The sequence below is a fragment of the Mytilus californianus genome, unplaced genomic scaffold, assembly GCF_021869535.1.
Source record: "Mytilus californianus isolate M0D057914Y unplaced genomic scaffold, xbMytCali1.0.p SCAF_4, whole genome shotgun sequence".
In the NCBI taxonomy this organism is placed as follows: domain Eukaryota; kingdom Metazoa; phylum Mollusca; class Bivalvia; order Mytilida; family Mytilidae; genus Mytilus; species Mytilus californianus.
In genome coordinates, this window is record NW_026262690.1 from 51,561,492 (window position 1) to 51,585,389 (window position 23,898).

Sequence of the window (23,898 nt, forward strand, 5' to 3'; positions counted from 1 at the left end):
GTTCTTTGATATGCTGAATCTAAACATGTATTTAGATTTTTGATTATGGGCCCAGTTTTCAAGTTGGTCCAAATCGGGGTCCAAAATTAAACTTTGTTTGATTTCAACAAAAATTGAATATATGGGGTTCTTTGATATGCTGAATCTAACCATGTATTTAGATTTTTGATTTTTGGGCCCCGTTATCAACTTTGTCCACATTGAGGTCAAAAGGGTCCAAAATTAAACTTTGTTTGATTTCATCAAAAATTGAATTCTTGGGGTTCTTTGATATGCCGAATCTAACCGTGTATTTAGATTCTTAATTTTTGGTTCCGTTTTCAAATTGGTCTACATTAAGGTCCAAAGGGTCCAAAATTAAACTTAGTTTGATTTTAACAAAAATTGAATTCTTAGGGTTCTTTGATATGCTGAATCTAAACATGTATTTAGATTTTTGATTATGGGCCCAGTTTTCAAGTTGGTCCAAATCGGGGTCCAAAATTAAACTTTGTTTGATTTCAACAAAAATTGAATATATGGAGTTCTTTGATATGCTGAATCTAACCATGTATTTAGATTTTTGATTTTTGGGCCCCGTTATCAACTTTGTCCACATTGAGGTCAAAAGGGTCCAAAATTAAACTTTGTTTGATTTCATCAAAAATTGAATTCTTGGGGTTCTTTGATATGCCGAATCTAACCGTTTATTTATATTCTTAATTTTTGGTTCCGTTTTCAAATTGGTCTACATTAAGGTCCAAAGGGTCCAAAATTAAACTCAGTTTGATTTTAACAAAAATTGAATTCTTAGGGTTCTTTGATATGCTGAATCTAAACATGTATTTAGATTTTTGATTATGGGCCCAGTTTTCAAGTTGGTCCAAATCGGGGTCCAAAATTAAACTTTGTTTGATTTCAACAAAAATTGAATATATGGGGTTCTTTGATATGCTGAATCTAACCATGTATTTAGATTTTTGATTTTTGGGCCCCGTTATCAACTTTGTCCACATTGAGGTCAAAAGGGTCCAAAATTAAACTTTGTTTGATTTCATCAAAAATTGAATTGTTGGGGTTCTTTGATATGCCGAATCTAACCGTGTATTTAGATTCTTAATTTTTGGTTCCGTTTTCAAATTGGTCTACATTAAGATCCAAAGGGTCCAAAATTAAACTTTGTTTGATTTTAACAAAAATTGAATTCTTAGGGTTCTTTGATATGCTGAATCTAAACATGTATTTAGATTTTTGATTATGGGCCCAGTTTTCAAGTTGGTCCAAATCGGGGTCCAAAATTAAACTTTGTTTGATTTCAACAAAAATTGAATATATGGGGTTCTTTGATATGCTGAATCTAACCATGTATTTAGATTTTTGATTTTTGGGCCCCGTTATCAACTTTGTCCACATTGAGGTCAAAAGGGTCCAAAATTAAACTTTGTTTGATTTCATCAAAAATTGAATTCTTGGGGTTCTTTGATATGCTGAATCTAACCATGTATTTAGATTTTGGATATTGGACCATAATAGGTGAATGTCCAATTTAAAATTTTTAAGTTCTTAGACCACATTCAATCAGTGTTAGAAACCTATGCTGTGTCAAATATTTAATCACAATCCAAATCCAAAGCTGTATCAAGCTTGAATGTTGTGTCCATACTTCCCCCAACTGTTCAGGGTTCGACCTCTGCGGTCGTATCAAGCTGCGCCCTGCGGAGCATTTTATTGAGTAATAAAATTTTCAATTTTTATAAGCAATCCGGTCAGTGTCATCAGCCAAAATGTTGAGAAAATGGATGAAGTGTTCAAAGAAATGATTTTACCAAAAAATATGTACATCCCATATCAATTTTTTCTTTTCATAATCCTTAACTATGTATTTTTCAATCATTCATTACAAAGAAGTTGATAAATTATGCTTTTTGTTCTAAAAAAAAGAGAAAAATCCCAAATTTACTAAATTTACAGCATGGTCAATTTGACACAAAAAAACAACAAGATTTTATAAAACTTTCTTATATTAACAGCTTCCTATAGTTTTTTAAGTTAAATTTATTCAGATTGGTCCACTTCATCTTTAGTGAAAGTATGAAAAAAAGTTTAATTGTGAAACTGTGATTTTTTTCGTGATAATAGCCAATAAATGGATAAAAATTGATTAAAAATGGGAAAATCATAAAAATGGTGTACTTTCAAATGGCTGTAGCAAAAAAAGAAGTGCACCACCATATGATTTTTGTTGAGCCTGCCACTTTTGTCGCAAAAGCGAGCCAAATCGATCCTACATTCGGTCAGCGGTGTTGGCGGCGGCTTCGTCCACAAATATTCACTCTGTGGTTAAAGTTTTTGAAATTTTAATAACTTTCTTAAACTATCCTGGATTTCTACCAAACTTGGACAGAAGCTTGTTTATGATCATAAGATAGTATCCAGAAGTAAATTTTGTAAAAAAAAAAATCTGTTTATCCGTATTTTACTTATAAATGGACTTAGTTTTTCTGCCAGTTAACATTATATTCACTCTGTGGTTAAAGTTTTAAAAATTTTAATAACTTTCTTAAACTATCCTGGATTTGTACCAAACTTGGACAAAAGCTTGTTTATGATCAAAAGCTAGTATCTAGAAGGAAATTTTGTAAAAATTTATTTCCTGTTTTTCCGTATATTACCTATAAATGGACTTAGTTTTCTTCCAGTTAACATTACATACAGTCTGTAGTTAAAGTTTTTAAAACATTTATTAGATTCATAAACCATCCTGGATTTTTACCAAACTTGGATAGAAGCTTCTTACAATCAAATGATAGTATCTAGAGGAAAATTTTTAATAATTTTTTCCCCATTTTTGTTGAGCCTGCTACTAACAGCAAAAGTAGGCGAGACACTGGGTTACGTGAAACCCTTACAAATTTTTTCTTCATCCATTACTTTCTTACAGTCATATAAACCCAAAAATCAGGTTAAGAAAAAAAGTTTAATTCTAGAAATTTTTGGCTCCTCACAGGTGTACATCCTTAACAGTAAAAAGAGATCAGCCATACAAGGCCTGCACTGTACAGTTTTTAGTCCCCTACTGACGAAGTTGAAGGGGACTTTAGGTTTGCACTCTGTCTGTCTGTCTGTCTGTCTGTCCATCTGTCAGTCTGGCAAATCAGTTTTCCAGACTTTTTTTCTTCGTGCTTGAAGATATTGATTTGATATTTGGTTTATTGATTTGTCATGACAAGTTTCAGGTCAAGTTCAATTTTCACGATTTTAGCTTTACTCTTTGTTCAGTTAAAGCCCTTTCCCTAGAATTAAATTTTTGATGAAATACTTATTAATTAGTAGATTTCTGTTCAAAGGGAAGTAACTCATTTTTTAAAAGACAAAATGACATTTTGGATTTTTTTCCTTTTCTTTGGTAAATTGTTTGAAGATTTAGTGGTAGGTTTGTTTGTCATTCTTGAAGATATTGATTTGATAATTAGTATATAGTTTTATCATGACAAGTTACAGATCAAGTTGGAATATTGTTCCAGTCTTATAATTTTGTGCAGAGTTATGGTCTTTGGACATAGAAAATTCACTTAAATAATCAGTTTTCAACAGTTTTTTTCGTCATGCTTGAAGATTTTGACTTGATATTTTTATGTAGTTTACACCATGACAAGTTATAGATCAAGTTAGAATTTCGTTCCATTACATTGAATTTGTAACCGGTAGGGGACTATGTATTGCCATGCAATACTCACAGAATGCTTGTTTATTGTGTGTTTTTGTGAATTAGATTTATGACATATGGTCTAGATAGGCAATGGAGGAGGTTTGTTTGTACTTAAAACTGGTTACATGACCACACTTTGTGTCCATACCAAGTCAGACAATCTGTACAATAAGTTAGATGTTGTTGTTTGTCTTTGTTTGTAGATCAAGTTTTTTTCAGAGGAGTAGGGTGTTAGTGATTGACGTAGTCTGTTGTACTGTCCATTAGCAACTTGAATATACCAAAATTCTAAAAATGGAGCCATATTGCAATCAACTTGTCCACCCATCTGTCCATCCAAAAGGTATTTTCATCACACTTTTCTCAGGAACTGGAAAACAGAATAACTGCATAATTGACAGTGATGAGTTGTAAAGTGTGAGCACTTTTTAGGTCTGTCAGACATCTACTTCCTGTTTGCTGATACTTTGAATATTTCAGTATGTTGAATGAAGTTAAAAATTTTCGTCACACATTTCTCCAGTACTACAAAACAGAATGACTTCAATTTTGGTCATCAGGTAGACAATGATGAGTTGTAAGTTGTGAGAGCTTTTGTGATCTGTGGGACACCTACTTCCTCTCTTTGGGATCCAATACTTTGAATAAAAGCAATTATTTTAGTCACACTCTTCTTGAAAACAAGTGAACAGAGTTAATGTTATTTTTTGTCAACAGCTTGACAGTGATGAGTTGTAATGTATGACTGCTTTCCGGTTCTATCAAAAGCCTACTTCCATTATTCTGATGCTTTAAATTATGAATTTTTAAAAATATGCTGAGCACATATAGGCACACATTCTTTTTTGCACAGATAATGGCTTGTCACTTTCACATTATTTCATTAATACTTATAAATACCAGGGGCGTAGCTAGGTATCCAATAAACTGTAGGCACAAATTGCGGCAGAGGGTCTGGGGGAAGGAAAACAGTTTTCAGCATTTTTAGTTGCGAAATTTTGTGTACAAAAAAACATAAAATTTACTAGTCATTTTATCATGATAATATACATGAAGAAAAGTTCAAAGAATTATACATAATTTTACAATAACATCTGACTGATGAATTAACTGGCAGTACAATCGGAAATATGAAGAAAAAAAAATTGATTACAATATGCATTGCCCAGCATAGATCAGCGTAGCCCTTTAATTAAGCAGTATATTCTGTTAAGTATTTTCATATCTATTCCTTTCTGATTGAGGATAATTGATATATACATCAATTGATAGTACATATTGACGATCCTTCATTAAAAAAATAGGCACTTAAACACTGAGATTACTATATAATAATACTATCCTTTGGACTAGGCATCGATGCCTCATGCAGAAGTTCTGTTCTGTTCTGTTCATACTATCTAACAAAATTCAAGAAATTCATATTTTCTGATATCCTGTACTGTAAAATCCCTACCTACTTAGGAATTTGAATAATTAAGGTCATTACATTTAGATCTGAGAGTACTTGAAGTTACTGAAAGCTAGTTGATTGATTGATTGCTAAACGTCCAGTGGCAAATAGTTCATGCATGTTCAGGACAAAAACAAATTTACAATAAATACAACAGGTAGCTAGGTCCTGTAATAAGGGTCGTCCAGGATGAAGGTCTGGAAATTTGGAAATGCCATGCATTGGAAAATGAGGGTTTATTGGATAGGAACAGAAATTTTGCCTTTCAGCAGACCACCTAAGAAAACCTCAAAGAGTTGTTGCAAGTGTTCTTAAAGTGCAGAGAGTGTAGCATTCTCCCTACACTAGGCATGGGATTTAACGTCCCCATTCTGAGCAGACGTGACTGCATATTTATACATCCCGCACAGCAAAACGGACGCCCAACTTTGGCAAGGGTTTTATTGTAGGTCAGTTGAAGACCAAGTGGAATGCTAGTTGAAAGCCAACAACAACTAAATAAAAAATCATGTATCTAAGAAATGTCAGGGTTTTGAGCATGTTGAGGTTTATTCAAGTATTTGTTGATAGAAGTGAAATGATCTGAACCAAAGTTCTAGTTCTTAGTTTCTTTATAAGGTGGAATATAATGACATACAATTCTATCCAATACTCCATTCACTAAGGATGATAGACTAGTGTACAAATGACATTTGATAATTAAAGAGTTTTGACGACTTCACGTGCATCTACAGATAACGTTGTTTATTAAAAAAATAATATTTGTGAAAAAAATATGTGTAGGCACGTACCTTAAGTGCCTAAAGGCAGCTACACCCCTGAATATTAAATTTTGAGGGACACCTTAGTGCTTTTTGAGGTGATAAAAGGAATGGAAAATTAGTTATGGTATCAAATTAAATTTGTTTTAATTCTTGAAATCAAGTTTAAGAGACAATTTATGAGAGCTTCGATAGATACCAATTAACATCCAGTAAAAACAGGCACAGAAAATAAATTTAGTAAGTGGGCCTGAAACGACAAAGGGGATTTCAGCATCAGTTGAGAATTATATAAAAATTAATTCATTAAAGTTAAATGTGGAAATCGACTGGAATTGTTTTCTAATTGTGATGGTTACCAGTACATGCTATTGAACCAAGTATTGGAAAACCATAAAGATAAAATGTTTTACCTTCATAATTCACAGCAATAGCTATAAATAATTAATGGGAAGCATCTTTATGTGGCAGATATGCTTTTTAGGAGATTTCTTAATTTAACATTACATTTACTATTCATGTACATGTTATATAAAATAAAACAGATAGCATCAACAGACAGTACAATGCATGCTGCTTGTGAGAAAACTGTCTACTACTAGTTTTTGTTTCGCCTGCACCTTTCGAAAGTGATGCTTTTCCTGCAGCATAGGATGCATCAACAAATTAATAAGTTTTCTGCCTAAGCCACAGAAATATAGCTTCATTGAGGCAATGAGGCAACAGACCAAAAATTTTTTATCAATAAAAATAGAGAAAATAACGATAGATAAAATATGTAACATGTATTCCAAAGTATATAAGAGTTGATATTTAAGCTGGTTCAAAACATTTGACTTCTCTATCCTTTAAGTGAGCATTCACCAATCAACTTGAAATCTAATAATTATTTATATATCCTGAAATGACCAAGGTAGATACAGATTTCTTGTTTTAGAAACAGAAAATGTAGACCTTTTTAATTTGTGAAATGATCTGAAACTGACATGATGCTTGATTTTTGTTTACGTATAAAAGATGTGGTTTTCACCAGACACTCCACATTCCCATGGGAACCTATTGTTGTACCCTTCCACCAACATCTTCCTTGATTCATATGAGGCTTCTGTTCATAGTTTAACCAGTTGTATTATATCCACCCATGCATCTCGCAAACTTATACAGTTACAAGACATAGTTGATCTTAAACTTAAATATCACTGAATCTGTACAAAAGCAATTTATGGGTGGTAAAGATTGTGTCAGTTGTGTTTGTTTTGATCAGTCACTGTTTTGCTCTGAATACCAAGAATAAAATTTTAATCAAGTTTCGTTCAAATGTATTAAATGATCTAAAATTGCACATTAGAAAATACTAATTTATTTCATAATAAAAATCCCCAAATCTGGATTTTAAAAATGAAAATTTTGTTTATGAATATCTAGTTTTCTTATTTGAACCTCCATAATGATATGATTAGGATTTAGAAACATTGCAATCTAAGTTTCTCACAGAAAAGCCCTTGTTGACTGTTGAAGGGAATGGCGTTATACCAGACCCTATACAACAGTATAGAGAAGAATCCATGAAACAAATATATCAAGGGTCCACAGGGAGCCTCTTTGAACACAAAATATCTGTACATCGTCTTTAGAACATGCTCTCTTTTACCAGTTGCAGTCAAAACTCGTGCTCATATACTGATGGACACACTATGCAGAACATATACTATTGAATATGGTTAATTGTTTCTTGTCTTGAATATGCATGAAAAATTTGTCCCTTAAAAATCAAACCTATATAAAAATCAAATTTTTGCATTTTTTGCAACATGACTTTGTCGATTTGCCGTAACTGTCCATTTCCCATCCATATTGCGGTCTTTGAACTGAGTCAGGCTTTTACTCTCAAGTTTCAAGTCTTTTGCCTCACTAGAAATAAGGACCAAGCTATGCCACTGAATCAGTTTGATAGGAACTGCTTGCGATAGATCAATGATATTCATAAAGTTGCATTACTAGCAGTAGATATCAGTTTGACAACTATTTTGAGGGCCTCCCCCCAGGTCATAGTCCAGCAACTTTCAACTACCGGTAATAAGCAATTTTTCAATGTTAAGTTTTCTGCTTCAGTTAGTTTGATATGAGCTACCTGTGATAGATCAATGATATTTTCTATTAAGTTGCATTTCTATGAGTAAATATCAGTTTGACAACTATTTCAAGGCCCTACCCCCTAGTTCATAGTCCAGTGACTGAATTAATTAGCAATTTTCAATGTCTAGTTTTCTGCTCAAGTCAGTTTGATAGGAACTACTTGTGATAGATCAGTATTTTTTTTCTTTAAAGTTGCCTTACTATCAGTACATATTAGTTTGACAACTATTTTGAGGCTCTGTCCCTAGGTCATGGTCCAACGACTATGAATTCATTAGCAATGTTGCTGTCCATCAGATTGTCTTTTTCCGAACTTTCTGCCGACAGACGAGACATATCTCTGTGTCAACAATTTATTGTTTTATTTCTTTACTCTGGTGGATAGTATCATTGGCACATCTCTTATTTTTATAATGTAACCAGTGGTACGGACTTGTCAATAATTTTTTCGGGGAAGGGGGGGATGAGTTCCAACCCAGAATAGGGCAGGTGTGTTCGACTCCAACCTTAATTGACAATCCTAGGCAATTAAGATTGGAGTCAGTTTTCCTTTAGAAGGTTGGTTGTTCTCTCCAGGCCCTCCAGTTTCCTCCACTTATAAAACTGACTGCAACTGATATAGCCAAGAAAGTGACATTAAACACCAATAACCAATCAATCAATCATTTACAACATAAAATTTTATCAGAATCAGCTGGGACTAATATATGAATTATCTATCAGTCTCGGACTCACAGATATCAGTTAGGCATTTCAATGTATATTTAATAAATCATAAATATAACTTTATAACATTGTTTGAAGTGTAACATTGGTATTCTTGTACTAGATATCCTTTCAAATCAGTGATGTCAGGAGAAATTGTATCAATCATGGGACAAATAGACAGAAAAAACTCTATTATTCATTTCCTAAGTTTACTACGTCATGAATAATTAATATACCAGACTTTACTCAGAATGGTGGGACAAAGTGGTTTTATAAGTAGATGAAACATCTACTCTTTAAATTTTTTAATATTTTATAAATTTGCTTTTAAAAACATTGTTTTGTGTGTAACACTACTTTTCTTTACTAGCTACTTAACCATTTTATTCAGTGCTGTCAGGAGATATGGTATCAGACACATTGACAAATAGATTAAATTACACTTTGATAAGAATGCATGACATACATACTAGTATTTATTTGCCTAGTTTACTACACTGTTTCTTATGAACATGTCAGACCTTAATACAAAGAAATATAGTACAGTGCGATTTTATCATATTTGTGAAAAAAGGTTGTACATCGATGATGAAACTTTTCTACTGTTGTTGACCTTGTCAATACCTTAAATGCTTAATTTTCTGATTATGTTCATTTCAGAATAATGACTTATTATAGACCTTTTTGGGGGATTAACAGTTATTTAAGTATCTGCGTAACTCAAATTGACTTTGTAATGGTCCACATGTTAGTTTTTTAAAATAGTTGTGATTATAAAAAAGTTCCTTCATTAGTCCACTGATGTTTAGGATGCTGCTAGTCATTAGCATATAAATTCAAATAGGACATGTGACTCTCTCCTTATTTACTGGTATGCTTAAGTTTCTATGAAATTATGGCATTGTCAACCATGATATTAAAGCATTGATCCAATGTTACGTTTTTCTGATTAGGTATGCTTATGAAGAATATCTAAAAATTGGAACTTGTTATTTGGAATTATATTGTATAAGCATTAAAATACTCAGTATTAACCGGAAATTTTTTTGGGCTGAACTTTTTAGTACTGCTTCACTGAGTTTGAATAAATAACATTTTACAATGTTGCAGCTATGCATAGGACCTACTTTTTAATATATGTATTATTTCTTATATGTTCTTTCTATTATCGGTTTTATGCCATAAACATATAATACATTGATTGTTTTATGATGGCTGTCCATCAAATTGCTTCAGTGGTATCTGAATGCAACTTCTTAAAGGTCAAAATTATAGTTCAATGATCACCTTGAAGTGGAGAAGACGTTACTAAGTTATGAAATTTGTGTCTATAGATATAAGAAGATGTGGTATGAGTGCCAATGAGACAACTCTCCATCCAAGTCAAAATTTATAAACGTAAACCATTATAATCCATTTGTCCTTTTGAACAATAAAGTATGTTAAAACTATACCTTTAAGAGAAAAAGTTGCCTCAATGGTCTTGTGATAACATGCTCACCTCAAATGCCCCATAGGATGTAGGTCAGGTCAAACCAAAGGCTTTCGGTTAGTGTATACTGCTTTTCCCTACTGCAAGCAGCATGTTGGAGTAAGAACAATGAATTGACTTTCAGAATAATAGAAGAGTGAATTGCAGTTCTGTAGAGTAAGAAAAAAGACTTGGCTTTCAGAATTATAGATGAGCGACTTTTAGTTCTGTAGAGTAAGAACAAAGACTTGACTTTCAGAAAAATAGATGAGTGACTTGTAGTTCTGTAGAGTAAGAAAAAAGACTTGGATTTCAGAGCAAAGACTTTAACTTTCAGAATTATAGATGAGCGACTTGTAGTTCTGTAGAGTAAGAACAAAGACTTGACTTTCAGAAAAATAGAAGAGTGAATTGCAGTTCTGTATAGTAAGAACAAAGACTTGACTTTCAGAATAATATGAGTGAGTTGAAGTTCTGCAGAGTAAGACAAAAAACTTGACTTTCAGAGCAAAGACTTCAACTTTCAGAATAATAGAAGAGTGAATTGCAGTTCTGTACAGTAAGAACAAAGACTTGACTTTCAGAATAATAGAAGAGTGAATTGCAGTTCTGTACAGTAAGAACAAAGACTTGACTTTCAGAATAATAGATGAGCGACTTGTAGTTCTGTAGAATAAGAACAAAGACTTGGCTTTCAGAATAATAGATGAGTGAGTTGAAGTTCTGGAGAGTTAGAAAAAAGACTTGGCTTTCAGAGCAAAGACTTTAACTTTCAGAATAATAGATGAGTAACTTGTAGTTCTGTAGAGTTAGAACAAAGACTTGACTTTCAGAATAATAGATGAGTGACTTGTAGTTCTGTATAGTAAGAACAAAGACTTGACTTTAAGAATAATAGATGAGTGACTTGTAGTTCTGTATAGTAAGAACAAAGACTTGACTTTCAGAATAATAGATGAGTGACATGTAGTTCTGTATAGTAAGAACAAAGACTTGACTTTCAGAATAATAAACGAGAGACGTGTAGTTCTGTAGAGTTAGAAAAAAGACTTGGCTTTCAGAGCAAAGACTTTAACTTTCAGAATAATAGATGAGTGACTTGTAGTTCTGTAGAGTAAGAACAAAGACTTGACTCTCAGAATAATAGATGAGTGACTTGTAGTTCTGTAGAGTAAGAACAAAGACTTGACTTTCAGAATAATAGATGAGTGCCTTATAGTTCTGTATAGTAAGAACAAAGACTTGACTTTCAGAATAATAGATGAGTGACTTGTTGTTCTGTAGAGTAAGAAAAAAGACTTGGCTTTCAGAGCAAACACTTTAACTTTCAGAATAATAGATGAGTGACTTGTAGTTCTGTATCTGAATGCAACTTCTTAAAGGTCAAAATTATAGTTCAATGATCACCTTAAAGTGGAGAAGACTTTACTAAGTTATGAAATTTGTGTCTATAGATATAAGAAGATGTGGTATGAGTGCCAATGAGACAACTCTCCATCCAAGTCAAAATTTATAAAAGTAAACCATTATAATCCATTTGTCCTTTTGAACAATAAAGTATGTTAAAACTATACCTTTAAGAGAAAAAGTTGCCTCAATGGTCTTGTGATAACATGCTCACCTCAAATGCCCCATAGGATGTAGGTCAGGTCAAAGAGGGTGGTAAAGGGTTATTTTTGTGCAACGTCATCGCCGTTTTTTATTTCACGTTCAACGTGTTTTTACTTTTTTATTTGACGTTCAGTCGTGCGAGACAGGTGCCTCATTCAACGTTTCTGCTTATTTAATTTTACGTGCATCGTGATTTTCAAATGCTTATTTTGCGTGCTCGGTATTTTTCAAATAAAATTCAAACACTTGGCAGGGATCGTCAAGAAAAAAATGAATTCAATTTTGTTTTTTGATAAAGCTGAAAGGCCTTTGATGTTGTTCCTTATCGATTTTGAAGCTTCCAAGATATATGTACTGGTTTGGCCTAACACATTGCTCATTAAGTATTAAGTAACTACATCACACTGACATTTTATTGTCTAAACAAATTTGTAACGGGCCATACATATTTATTTTTGTCGTATTCTTTCGATTTGATTCAGTTTGCGAAACGTTCAAAATCGTTGTACCATATACTATAGTCCTCTGGTATGAATATGTTGATGGATTGCTGTATTGCCATATATGTCTCTAGTTCATGATTGTAATGTTAGAAAACATAAAAAAATAAAAGGACTAATGAGACCTGCATGGTATGAATTACTAGGGAAAGCTGTAGGATTAGGGATATATAACAATCAACTTGTGCTTCTGTTCGTCAATCCAACAAATATTTCCCTTAGATTTTTCTAAGAAACAACTTTACATAATGACTCATACTAAGTTCTGATATGTTTTTAACATGTGAACACTTTTCTGATCTCCTAGATGATACATGCTTCCTCATTGGCGATTCTTTGAATTTTTTGGTAAAATGAAAAGAAAGACTTTAAATAGGATCGACATCTTAACAGTGATGAGCTTTAACGTGTTTGCACTTTCCATCATCTGTCAGTTCAAACTTCCTATTTCTGATACTTTTAACCACGAGTCGTGGTAGCTGGTGGCATGGATAACATGACAACGTGTTAATTCTTGTTAATAAAGACAATGAAACAGATCAAGAATACACTTTCGTGTCTGCCGGATATTTGCATTTTAAAAGTTAAGAAGATCGTTCTATACTTTTTTTAAAGCCGTAAACCATTTATATTATAAATGTGTATACCAAATCGGGAATATCAAGTAAAACAGAGAGTTTATATATACAAGAAGACAATGACTCAGTCACAAAAGGTTCAAATAAAAGTCTTTATTTTTCGTGCAACGTTCATGACAGAAATTATTTCACGTTCAACGTGAAATTATGTCTTATTTCACGTTTTTTCCGTGCAAGCACCACCCTGGTCAAACCAAAGGCTTTCGGTTAGTGTATACTGCTTTTCCCTACTGCAAGCAGCATGTTGGAGTAAGAACAATGAATTGACTTTCAGAATAATAGAAGAGTGAATTGCAGTTCTGTAGAGTAAGAAAAAAGACTTGGCTTTCAGAATTATAGATGAGCAACTTTTAGTTCTGTAGAGTTAGAACAAAGACTTGACTTTCAGAAAAATAGATGAGTGACTTGTAGTTCTGTAGAGTAAGAAAAAAGACTTGGATTTCAGAGCAAAGACTTTAACTTTCAGAATTATAGATGAGCGACTTGTAGTTCTGTAGAGTAAGAACAAAGACTTGACTTTCAGAAAAATAGAAGAGTGAATTGCAGTTCTGTATAGTAAGAACAAAGACTTGACTTTCAGAATAATATGAGTGAGTTGAAGTTCTGCAGAGTAAGACAAAAAACTTGACTTTCAGAGCAAAGACTTCAACTTTCAGAATAATATAAGAGTGAATTGCAGTTCTGTACAGTAAGAACAAAGACTTGACTTTCAGAATAATAGAAGAGTAAATTGCAGTTCTGTACAGTAAGAACAAAGACTTGACTTTCAGAATAAAAGATGAGCAACTTGTAGTTCTGTAGAATAAGAACAAAGACTTGGCTTTCAGAATAATAGATGAGTGAGTTGAAGTTCTGTACAGTTAGAAAAAAGACTTGGCTTTCAGAGCAAAGACTTTAACTTTCAGAATAATAGATGAGTAACTTGTAGTTCTGTAGAGTAAGAACAAAGGCTTGACTTTCAGAATAATAGATGAGTGACTTGTAGTTCTGTTTAGTAAGAACAAAGACTTGACTTTCAGAATAATAGAAGAGTAAATTGCAGTTCTGTACAGTAAGAACAAAGACTTGACTTTCAGAATAAAAGATGAGCAACTTGTAGTTCTGTAGAATAAGAACAAAGACTTGGCTTTCAGAATAATAGATGAGTGAGTTGAAGTTCTGTAGAGTTAGAAAAAAGACTTGGCTTTCAGAGCAAAGACTTTAACTTTCAGAATAATAGATGAGTAACTTGTAGTTCTGTAGAGTAAGAACAAAGGCTTGACTTTCAGAATAATAGATGAGTGACTTGTAGTTCTGTTTAGTAAGAACAAAGACTTGACTTTCAGAATAATAGATGAGTGACTTGTAGTTCTGTATAGTAAGAACAAAGACTTGACTTTCAGAATAATAAATGAGTGACATGTAGTTCTGTATAGTAAGAACAAAGACTTGACTTTCAGAATAATAAACGAGAGACGTGTAGTTCTGTAGAGTTAGAAAAAAGACTTGGCTTTCAGAGCAAAGACTTTAACTTTCAGAATAATAGATGAGTGACTTGTAGTTCTGTAGAGTAAGAACAAAGACTTGACTTTCAGAATAATTAAGATGAGTGACTTGTAGTTCTGTAGAGTAAGAACAAAGACTTGACTTTCAGAATAATAGATGAGTGCCTTGTAGTTCTGTATAGTAAGAACAAAGACTTGACTTTCAGAATAATAGATGAGTGACTTGTAGTTCTGTAGAGTAAGAAAAAAGACTTGGCTTTCAGAGCAAACACTTTAACTTTCAGAATAATAGATGAGTGACTTGTAGTTCTGTATCTGAATGCAACTTCTTAAAGGTCAAAATTATAGTTCAATGATCACCTTAAAGTGGAGAAGACGTTACTAAGTTATGAAATTTGTGTCTATAGATATAAGAAGTTGTGGTATGAGTGCCAATGAGACAACTCTCCATCCAAGTCAAAATTTATAAAAGTAAACCATTATAATCCATTTGTCCTTTTGAACAATAAAGTATGTTAAAACTATACCTTTAAGAGAAAAAGTTGCCTCAATGGTCTTGTGATAACATGCTCACCTCAAATGCCCCATAGGATATAGGTCAGGTCAAACCAAAGGCTTTCGGTTAGTGTATACTGCTTTTCCCTACTGCAAGCAGCATGTTGGAGTAAGAACAATGAATTGACTTTCAGAATAATAGAAGAGTGAATTGCAGTTCTGTAGAGTAAGAAAAAAGACTTGGCTTTCAGAATTATAGATGAGCGACTTTTAGTTCTGTAGAGTAAGAACAAAGACTTGACTTTCAGAATAATAGATGAGTGACTTGTAGTTCTGTAGAGTAAGAAAAAAGACTTGGCTTTCAGAGCAAAGACTTGACTTTCAGAATAATAGATGAGTGACTTGTAGTTCTGTAGAGTAAGAAAAAAGACTTGGCTTTCAGAGCAAAGACTTGACTTTCAGAGTAATAGATGAGTGACTTGTAGTTCTGTAGAGTAAGAGCAAAGACTTGACTATCAGAATAATAGATGAGTGACTTGTAGTTCTGTATAGTAAGAACAAAGACTTGACTTTCAGAATAATAGATGAGTGACTTGTAGTTCTGTATAGTAAGAACAAAGACTTGACTTTCAGAATAATAGATGAGTGACTTGTAGTTCTGTAGAGTAAGAACAAAGACTTGACTTTCAGAATAATAGATGAGAGACTTGTAGTTCTGTAGACTTATGTTAATGTCACCTAGCCTGTAAAGAATTCAGTTCAGTATATTGGTATAGTATACAACAGGGTTCAGAGTCATTTTACATTAATACTATGTCATCCTGAAAAAAAGATAACTGACTGTACATTAAAAAGCTATCCATTCTTTCTTTAGACTGTTATCAAATTTCTTTATGATTATCTAGACAAAATTGTATGGCAGAGCATTGATTTCATTTGATGGATATTTATATATACTAAGAATCTAAAAATATATCATAGGATATTTTCAAATAAAAGTAGTTAAAAATTTTCTGTTAAATTTTTGAAGCAGTTCTGTGGTCTTTGAACTAATTTTATATTGCAAGTACAGGATAAATGATAATTTATAAATAGATATATTTGGTCTTATTATTTTTCAGCAATCTATAAGCGATGCTTCCACATTTAGCCAAGGTAGTAGGGCTTATTTCTTTGACAACCCAAGGCGATATGACAGTGATGATGATCTTCTCAGAGGAAGGTAATAGTTTGTTTTTAAAAAAGCTTTCCACAAAATCTGTCTTCACAGGCTATGCTACTATACAAATGATGAGAATTAAGATTTGAAAAGAACAAACTGTGATAAAAGGAAGAAACCTGAGTCATTTTCTTTAGTACTTATATATGTGATTGATATAAAAAAAAAAACTATAATAAAAATGACATATATGACCAAAAGAAATCGAAAGGTCATCTTACAATCAAAAAATATTTGTACAATATAAAAGTTGTAAATAAATTTACTAAAAACTATCACATATCTACTATAGAAACTGCTATAAAATCCAGTGCAGCATGTAATGTCTGTAATATTTTCATTAATCCAGTGTCACAAAATTTTTTTTTCATCATGAAGGGTAAAACAAATAGCGATATGATGATGTTTCAAATAGAAGTATAGCACTGAGATCAGCAGTATTTTTAAATTTGTGATTTTTAATTCCAGCTATGAATATAGTTATGCACAGTCAATAAACAGCGAAACTAGGCACACTCCCAGACAGACACCTAGAGCAACACCTAAAGGTACCCCATATGGAACTCCAAGGATGTATGGTGGGATTAATGCTAGCAGTGGAAATACACCAAATACACATTATGGAAGTTACCAAAACTATAATTAGAACATAATAATGGGTTTTAAAGGCATTTGAACTGCCTACATCACAACTTTTGATAGCTTCCAAATAATATGGAGTAAGACTAAGCTTTGAAATACATAAAAAAAAATATGGTCAATATCCCATATATTTGAATTGGTACTTTTTTACATTAAAAATTTTATCAATGGTATATAACATTAAACAAATATGATTTTGAATATGATCTATCTATATTAGTAGTGATGAAGTCCTTGTTTTGCAAATTTGGTCTGTTGGATCAAATGTCCAGTTAAATGCCAATTCCTCTCTTAAGCTATAAAATAAAGACAAATGTTAAAGATTATTTGAAAACAAGTTGTACACAAATTTTAAAGATCAAGCAACCTAGAATTATCATAGTATATTATTTGTATACTGTTATGTCATCCAGATAACTTTACAGGAAATGGCTTTTTACTTTAATAAAATTGAGAATGGAAATGGGGAATATGTCAAAGAGACAACCTGGCCAAACAGCCGAAGGCCACCAATGAGTCTTCAACACAGCGAGAAAATCCCGCACACGGAGGTGATCCTCAGCTGGCCCCTAAATAAAAATGTGTACTAGTTTAGTGAAAATGGACGTCATACTAAACTCCAAAACATATAAATGAACTAAAATTAAAAAAACATACAAGACTAACAAAGGCCTAAATATAGTTGACATTAATGAAATAATTTTATTCTGAGATACTTGTTAATTCATGATGTAGTATAATTCTATTTATTCTATTTAAAAAAATGATAGACTACCGGTATGTCCCTTCAAAAATAATTTGTACAGCATATATACTTGAGTGCATACAAAGTACAACAAAGTGAAGTTTGCTTGTTTGTTAGATGGGCCATAAATCAATATATTGATTTGTTTCTATATATACAATACTGGGAATTCATTATTATTCATGGGATACCAACTTTCAGAGATAATGGTGAACCATGAAATTAAATGTTCAACAAAGTCAAAATTTCTGTAGGCTTGTATGCAGACTTTGATAAAAAAAAATTATTTTCAAACAGAAAGCAAAAGTCACCAAAATATTACACAGAAAACTAAGAATTGAGCAACATCATACATGAGCCCTGCTAAAAAATCAGGAGTTAAGTTTTGTACTTCAATAGGGTAAGTAGTTCCTGCTCATCTGTTGCACCTGTTGTGTTGCTAATTATACAAATCAGCAGGTACTATCAATTTTTAAACATATTTAGGTCAAATAAAAAAAGATGTTGCGATGGTTTCCCAACAGAACCTAATTTGGAGCTGAGATCCCAATATAATTTTATGAGGATTTCTCGAACTAACTTTTCACCTGATTTATGGAACAAACTTCTCACCAACATAACAGTTAATGTAACTTAAAAAAATTAAAGACCACCCTATACTTAATGACATCTAAATATGAAGAGAAATTTTAATTTATTTAAGTGACAAAATAAATACTTTTGTTGAACACAATTTTTTTACATGAGTGACAACTGAATTATAGTTTATTAAAACTGATTGAAGCAATAAACATAAATGGCATATTGTAGATGATTTCCTGGTAGTAATGAAAGTTTTGCTTTAAAAATGCATCTTATTATCATCAGATACTGTGGTGAAGTAACTGAATAATTTGAATGGTGAAGATTAAACATTGAGAATTCATCATGAAATAGATTATCTATTTTATCAAAATGACTTTACTTAGCCTTGTAACAATGTGTTACTATGGTTTTGGAATCAAAAGTTTTTATATATATATATCAGTTAGCATTGTAACATTCCATTTTCAATTCATAGAAATATTATATTATTGCATGTAGACAAATGTTTTATCATTTTTTCAAATCTTTTACCAGTGATTTTTATGATTTTGTAGCAAAACTATAGGATATTTTTTCTCTTTGTTTATTAAGAATAAATGATATACAAAAAGTATATATAAATTATCAGGTACTATAATTGTTGTGCAAAAAAAAAACGTAATTAAATGGTAAAATAGTTTTTGAACAGATTAAGGGAGTTTATTTTATATTTATTTGTTTATTTATTTGTAGCTTTGTAGAAAGTTTTTGAAGTACATTTGTAAAATGATATACCAGTGAAAATAGATTGGTTGTGAGAATTTGATGTTTGCTGTGAGAATTTTATTTTTTTATCTTAAAATCTGATTTTTTAGGAGTAAACATTTTACAATACCCTTCCCCTTTCATTGGCTACTGTTTATCTGAATGCCTAGACATCTTTTCTTTTTAGATCTTTGCTTCAAACTTAGTGGGAAAGGGTGGATAGACAATGTCACAATAATTTTCTTACTTTATTTGCTTCTCATGTTGATATTCTTGCATAAATCCAGATAAAATAGTTTGTTATTTGGAGAGAAATATGACACTTAGTTCTGCCATTATGCTGCACCATATCTGTTTTGTTGTTGTAAATTTTGAAGAAAATTAGAAACAGAAAAGATATTGGGAAAAAATAACATAAAATGAGGAAAATGAACTAATATTTATTTTGATGAGATTTTCATATACAAAAATGTGCAGACTGTTTTGGGTTATATCTTAAAAAATAAGCAGGATGAATTCTACTTTTAAACAAAATAATAATGATGGACTCAAGTAGGCTAATATTTTCATTTGTGCTTGGCTGAAAATGGCAAACCCTTTTTCTTAGATAAGTTTATTTTTAGAGCTGGTCATAGAAATTTCAGTTTTTGTGAACTTGATGTTATTACAAAACATACTATTGCTTATAAAATGATCATGATCAAATTAATGGAACAATAATGAAATTAAATATGTGATGTATGAACATGATTTGTCTAAATATCTAGTCGTGTATATATATTTTAAGTTGTAATTATGAACAATGTATGTGAAGAAAAGTTTTATTAAATATGGTGAAAGAATTATATTAAATAATTTTATTTAAATATATGAGAGTTCTTAATTTGATATTGCAATACAGTAACCAGTTTAATTGATTGTTAAACTTATGACATGGAGTGTCAGTTTGTTAGACCTATCATAGGTTTTCCAATCTAAACTTTGGAATACTCTCAGGGTCCATATGCACATGTTTGTGAACTTCCATGTCCATTTGGTAAAGATTTAAGTCTGCATCCAGGTAAAAGAGGCTACTGTGATCCACATTTCATACTTCATTGATTTCCTTTAAGTTTTATGTTAGAGTTCATATCTCTATAACAATAAGTAATAAGATCATCTAAATGTGTGTAAATATACAGTCGATTCTTGTTATGTGGAAGTCAGCCGGACAGGAAAAATATTTCGAGATATCGGTAGTTTGACTCAAATGAATACTGGATGTTTGATAGACCAAGGGACATAACTCTTGCTTAGTTTGGGAAGGCTAATGACTCAAATGAATACTGGATGTTTGATAGATTAAGGGACATAACTCTTGCTTAGTTTGGGAAGGCTAAAATAAATCCAGATGAATATGGGTAGGGGATCAATAGTCTAGTCTTAAGTTCTGTGTATCTGTACACACATGTAATGGTCTTTTATTATTATAATAAGATTATATGTTTTTTTTTCTCTAAGTTGTTTTTTTACACAGTCACAATTTTTTCTGTCATTTATTTTGGTGATTAGATCAGCATTTAGGGTAAACGAGTTAACTGTGACTTACATTTGATGCTTCATTGACTTTGGTTTAGCTTACATCCAAGTTCATATCTCACTGCATTTTAAGGAGTAGGCAAAAATAGGTCACTGTGATATAAATTTCATGCTTCATTGACTTTAGTGAAGATTTTAGTCTGAGTATCATTCAATTTGTATCTGTAAGTCATAGGATCATATAAACATTTGTAAATAAACATTTTAAGGAATAAGTAAGAAGCCAGACAGAGATCACTATGACCTACCGGTACATTTCATACTTAGTTGAATTTGAATTAGTAATAAGATCATCTAAACTTGTATTAATATTCATTTTTGGGAGTAGGTCAGCATTCAGGCAAAAGTGAGTCATTGTGACCTTAATTATAGGCTTCATTGACTTTAGTTAAGTTTTATGTTTCAGTTCATATCTAGGTAACTGTAAGTAATAGGATGATCTAAACTTGTGTAAATATATATTTTTGGAAGTAGGTCAATATTCAGACAAAAGTAGGTCACTCACCATATGTGTGATCTATATGTTTCATGTTTCATTAACTTTGTTAGTCTGACTTAATATATGGGTTAATAGAATTGTTTAAACTTAAAAAAAAATATCTTGTGGAAATAGGTCTGCATCTGTGCAGAAGTAGATCACTGTGACTTATATATCAATACTTCAAAGTCAATATTTCAAGAACTATAAGTAAGATGCAAACTTGTGGAGAGATGCTTCTAGGGGAGTTGGTCAGCATCTGGGCATAAGTAGTTCACTCTACCAATATTCCATGCTTTCTAGAATAAAATATTTGACATGTTGAGCAGAACAAGTTAAACTGTGTAATCATAGATTATCTATGTTTTTTGCAGTTTTATAATTATTGTTTTCTATGTTTACAGTTGGAATAAGAATACAAGAGTTGGATTATGTCCATAGAATGAGCAATATTTATTGCTATGAGATTTTATGCAACCCAACAAATTTGAGGAGAGTATGCAGCTGTTTTTGTCCATTTGTCTGTTTAACTCAAAAGAATTCTGGATGATAACTTTCTTTGACTTTATCAAATATCCTACTTTAGCATGAGTAGTATTGATGGTTAAGTTAAGAGTAATGCTTCTTAAAATTCCAAAATTGCAGTATTGATGTTATGAATAAAAGAGACATTGGCTAAACATGAGTAAGACAGAAACACAACAACATTATAAAGCTAAATAAAACATCAAGAGGTCAACATGCTGTTTTCAATGTAAAAGTTACTTTTCTTTACTTAAAATAAAAAAAAACATTAGTTTTAGGAAATACAATATTCAAACAGACTAAATTAGTTTTACAAATTGCAGCTTTAATGGTTAAAATCGTAAAAAAATATTTATTTCAGATCATAAGTTTGCTTTGATACTTTGGGACATTATGAACAATCATCAAATTCAGTTTGAGTTAAATTTTCAGCAATTTTAATTATTCAGGAGTTACACACTAACCTTGAAATTTCAAAGAATTGTTGGTATAATTTGATATTACTGTTTGGACAGAAAAATTAAACATTGGAGTAAAATGCAAGTATCAATCATCTAATATCTTGAGAACTGTTAAAGATAGAGACAGATCTGACACAGCAAAAATTTTCAGTATGTAAAGATCTATCTTCTGTACATTTTGACCAAACTTGTCCGATCAGACTTTTATTAACTGTAATATATAGCGAGAACCTTAAATTGTACAACAGTGGCCAGAAAGACAAGATCTAAAACTTAGTTAAATGGCTGAAATCGACTTTTGATCGATTTAGGAGTTATTGGAGTTATTGCCCTCCAATGACAATGTTTACCATATTTATGCGTGTTGCCTTTTATCTTGAAACTATAGTAGAAACTTTACACTGCAAGATAAGATCTACAAATAAGTTATCAAAGTTGAAATCGTCAATTGATTCTTTATAGGAGTATTTACCCTTTAAAGACAACTTCATATCCATTTTTAGGCTTTTGGCGGAAACCAGATAAGATATATATAGAAACTGTAAACAGTAAAAATAATCAGCAAAAAAAAAATCTACTAAAAAGTCAGAATGACCGAATTCTACAGAAGACTACTTATGGGAGTTATTACAATTAAATTATGCACATATTCATTTTTTTTTAAGACAACTATAGAAGATAGATCAGAAACAATAAAAAGCAAAATTATCAACAAAATACATCTTCAACTAAATCAAATGACTAAAATCGTCAGTTGACTACTTACTATCTACCTAAGTCTACCCTGGGACTATCATACTAATGATGTCACAGGTCTACCACGTAAGTGTTTCCAAACACAGGAGGCCAGCTTGCTCCTGTTTTATTTTCACTAATTACACTTGTACTACTTCCGTTGTTGTGTGTGTGTATTCAGTGGTACAGTCATACATCCTTGGGCGGTCTTTCCAGTGCTTGTCTAAACTATGTTCAAAAGTCTTTACAAATGCAGTCACATCAGTATCTGGTAGGTTATTCCACACTTCCACTACTCGGTTCGTGAAGTAGTATTTCCTATTGTCTAGTCTGCGTCTGTTCAATTTAACCAATTTCATTGAGTTTCCTGTTGTTTTCGAGCTTGGGTTACGCACACACATAAGGCTTCTGTTACTCTTGGGTCATATACTCCTGTTGTTATCTTGTAGGCCAGTCTGTATAATGTCGCCTCTTAACCTTCGACATTTTAATGTAGAAATTTTCAGAGTTTTTAACGTTCTTCATATGAGAGATCTTTGAGGTTGAGTAGACTAGATTTACAGGAGTTATTGTCCATCAATGATGAATTTTACCGATTTTTTTTTTCTATATCTTGAAAACTATAATAGATAGAGAGAAACTTAAACAGCAAAAATTACAACCAAGACAAGATCTACAAATAACTCAGATTGGCCGAAATCGTCAGTCGACACCTTGTAGGATTGCCCTTAAAAGATGATTTTCACATAATGTAAGCAATCATACTTCATTCATTTGGTTTACGGACGTCACCACGAGTTAGTTGAATGCGATGAAATATTTGTTTCACAGATGACGACAGATGTGTTCCGATTGTGAAGTAACCACAACCTCGTCCTCTTTTCCTCGACTGTGACATCACCGAAAAAAATGTATAACAAAAATACCGAACTCCAAGTCAAATTCAAAAGGGAAGTCCACAAAAACTGACAAAATCAAACGTTATCAATCAACGGAACGAGTGAAAAACACCTGCCACTAAGTTTTATCGACGAATCTGTTCTTACATGAATCGAGCAACACGACGGGTGCCACATGTTAGTTTGATTGGCTAACAACAATCGCGCGTCATTCAAAAATGATTGAACCTTCATATCAAAATGAAATGTTACATTCGTAATGAAACGTGCTTCCACGAAAAAGTGCACAGGTAAATTAAAGAAACACTAGTCTTGATAAAACTTTTTTTTTCATGGTTTTAA

The 23,898-nt window shown here is 31.9% G+C and overlaps 1 protein-coding gene across 1 annotated transcript in view; it reads left to right on the plus strand.

Moving 5' to 3' along the window:
• Nucleotides 1–16,147, plus strand: part of LOC127736958 (G protein-coupled receptor 137Ba-like) — a gene marked incomplete at its 3' end in the record, with an annotated part of 45,638 nt that extends 29,491 nt beyond the window's left edge. The window contains exon 6 of the mRNA XM_052247521.1: nt 16,067–16,147. Within this exon, the coding sequence (XP_052103481.1) occupies nt 16,067–16,147 (81 nt within the window). The remainder of the gene's footprint in view (nt 1–16,066) is intronic.
• Nucleotides 16,148–23,898: the final 7,751 nt, after the last annotated feature.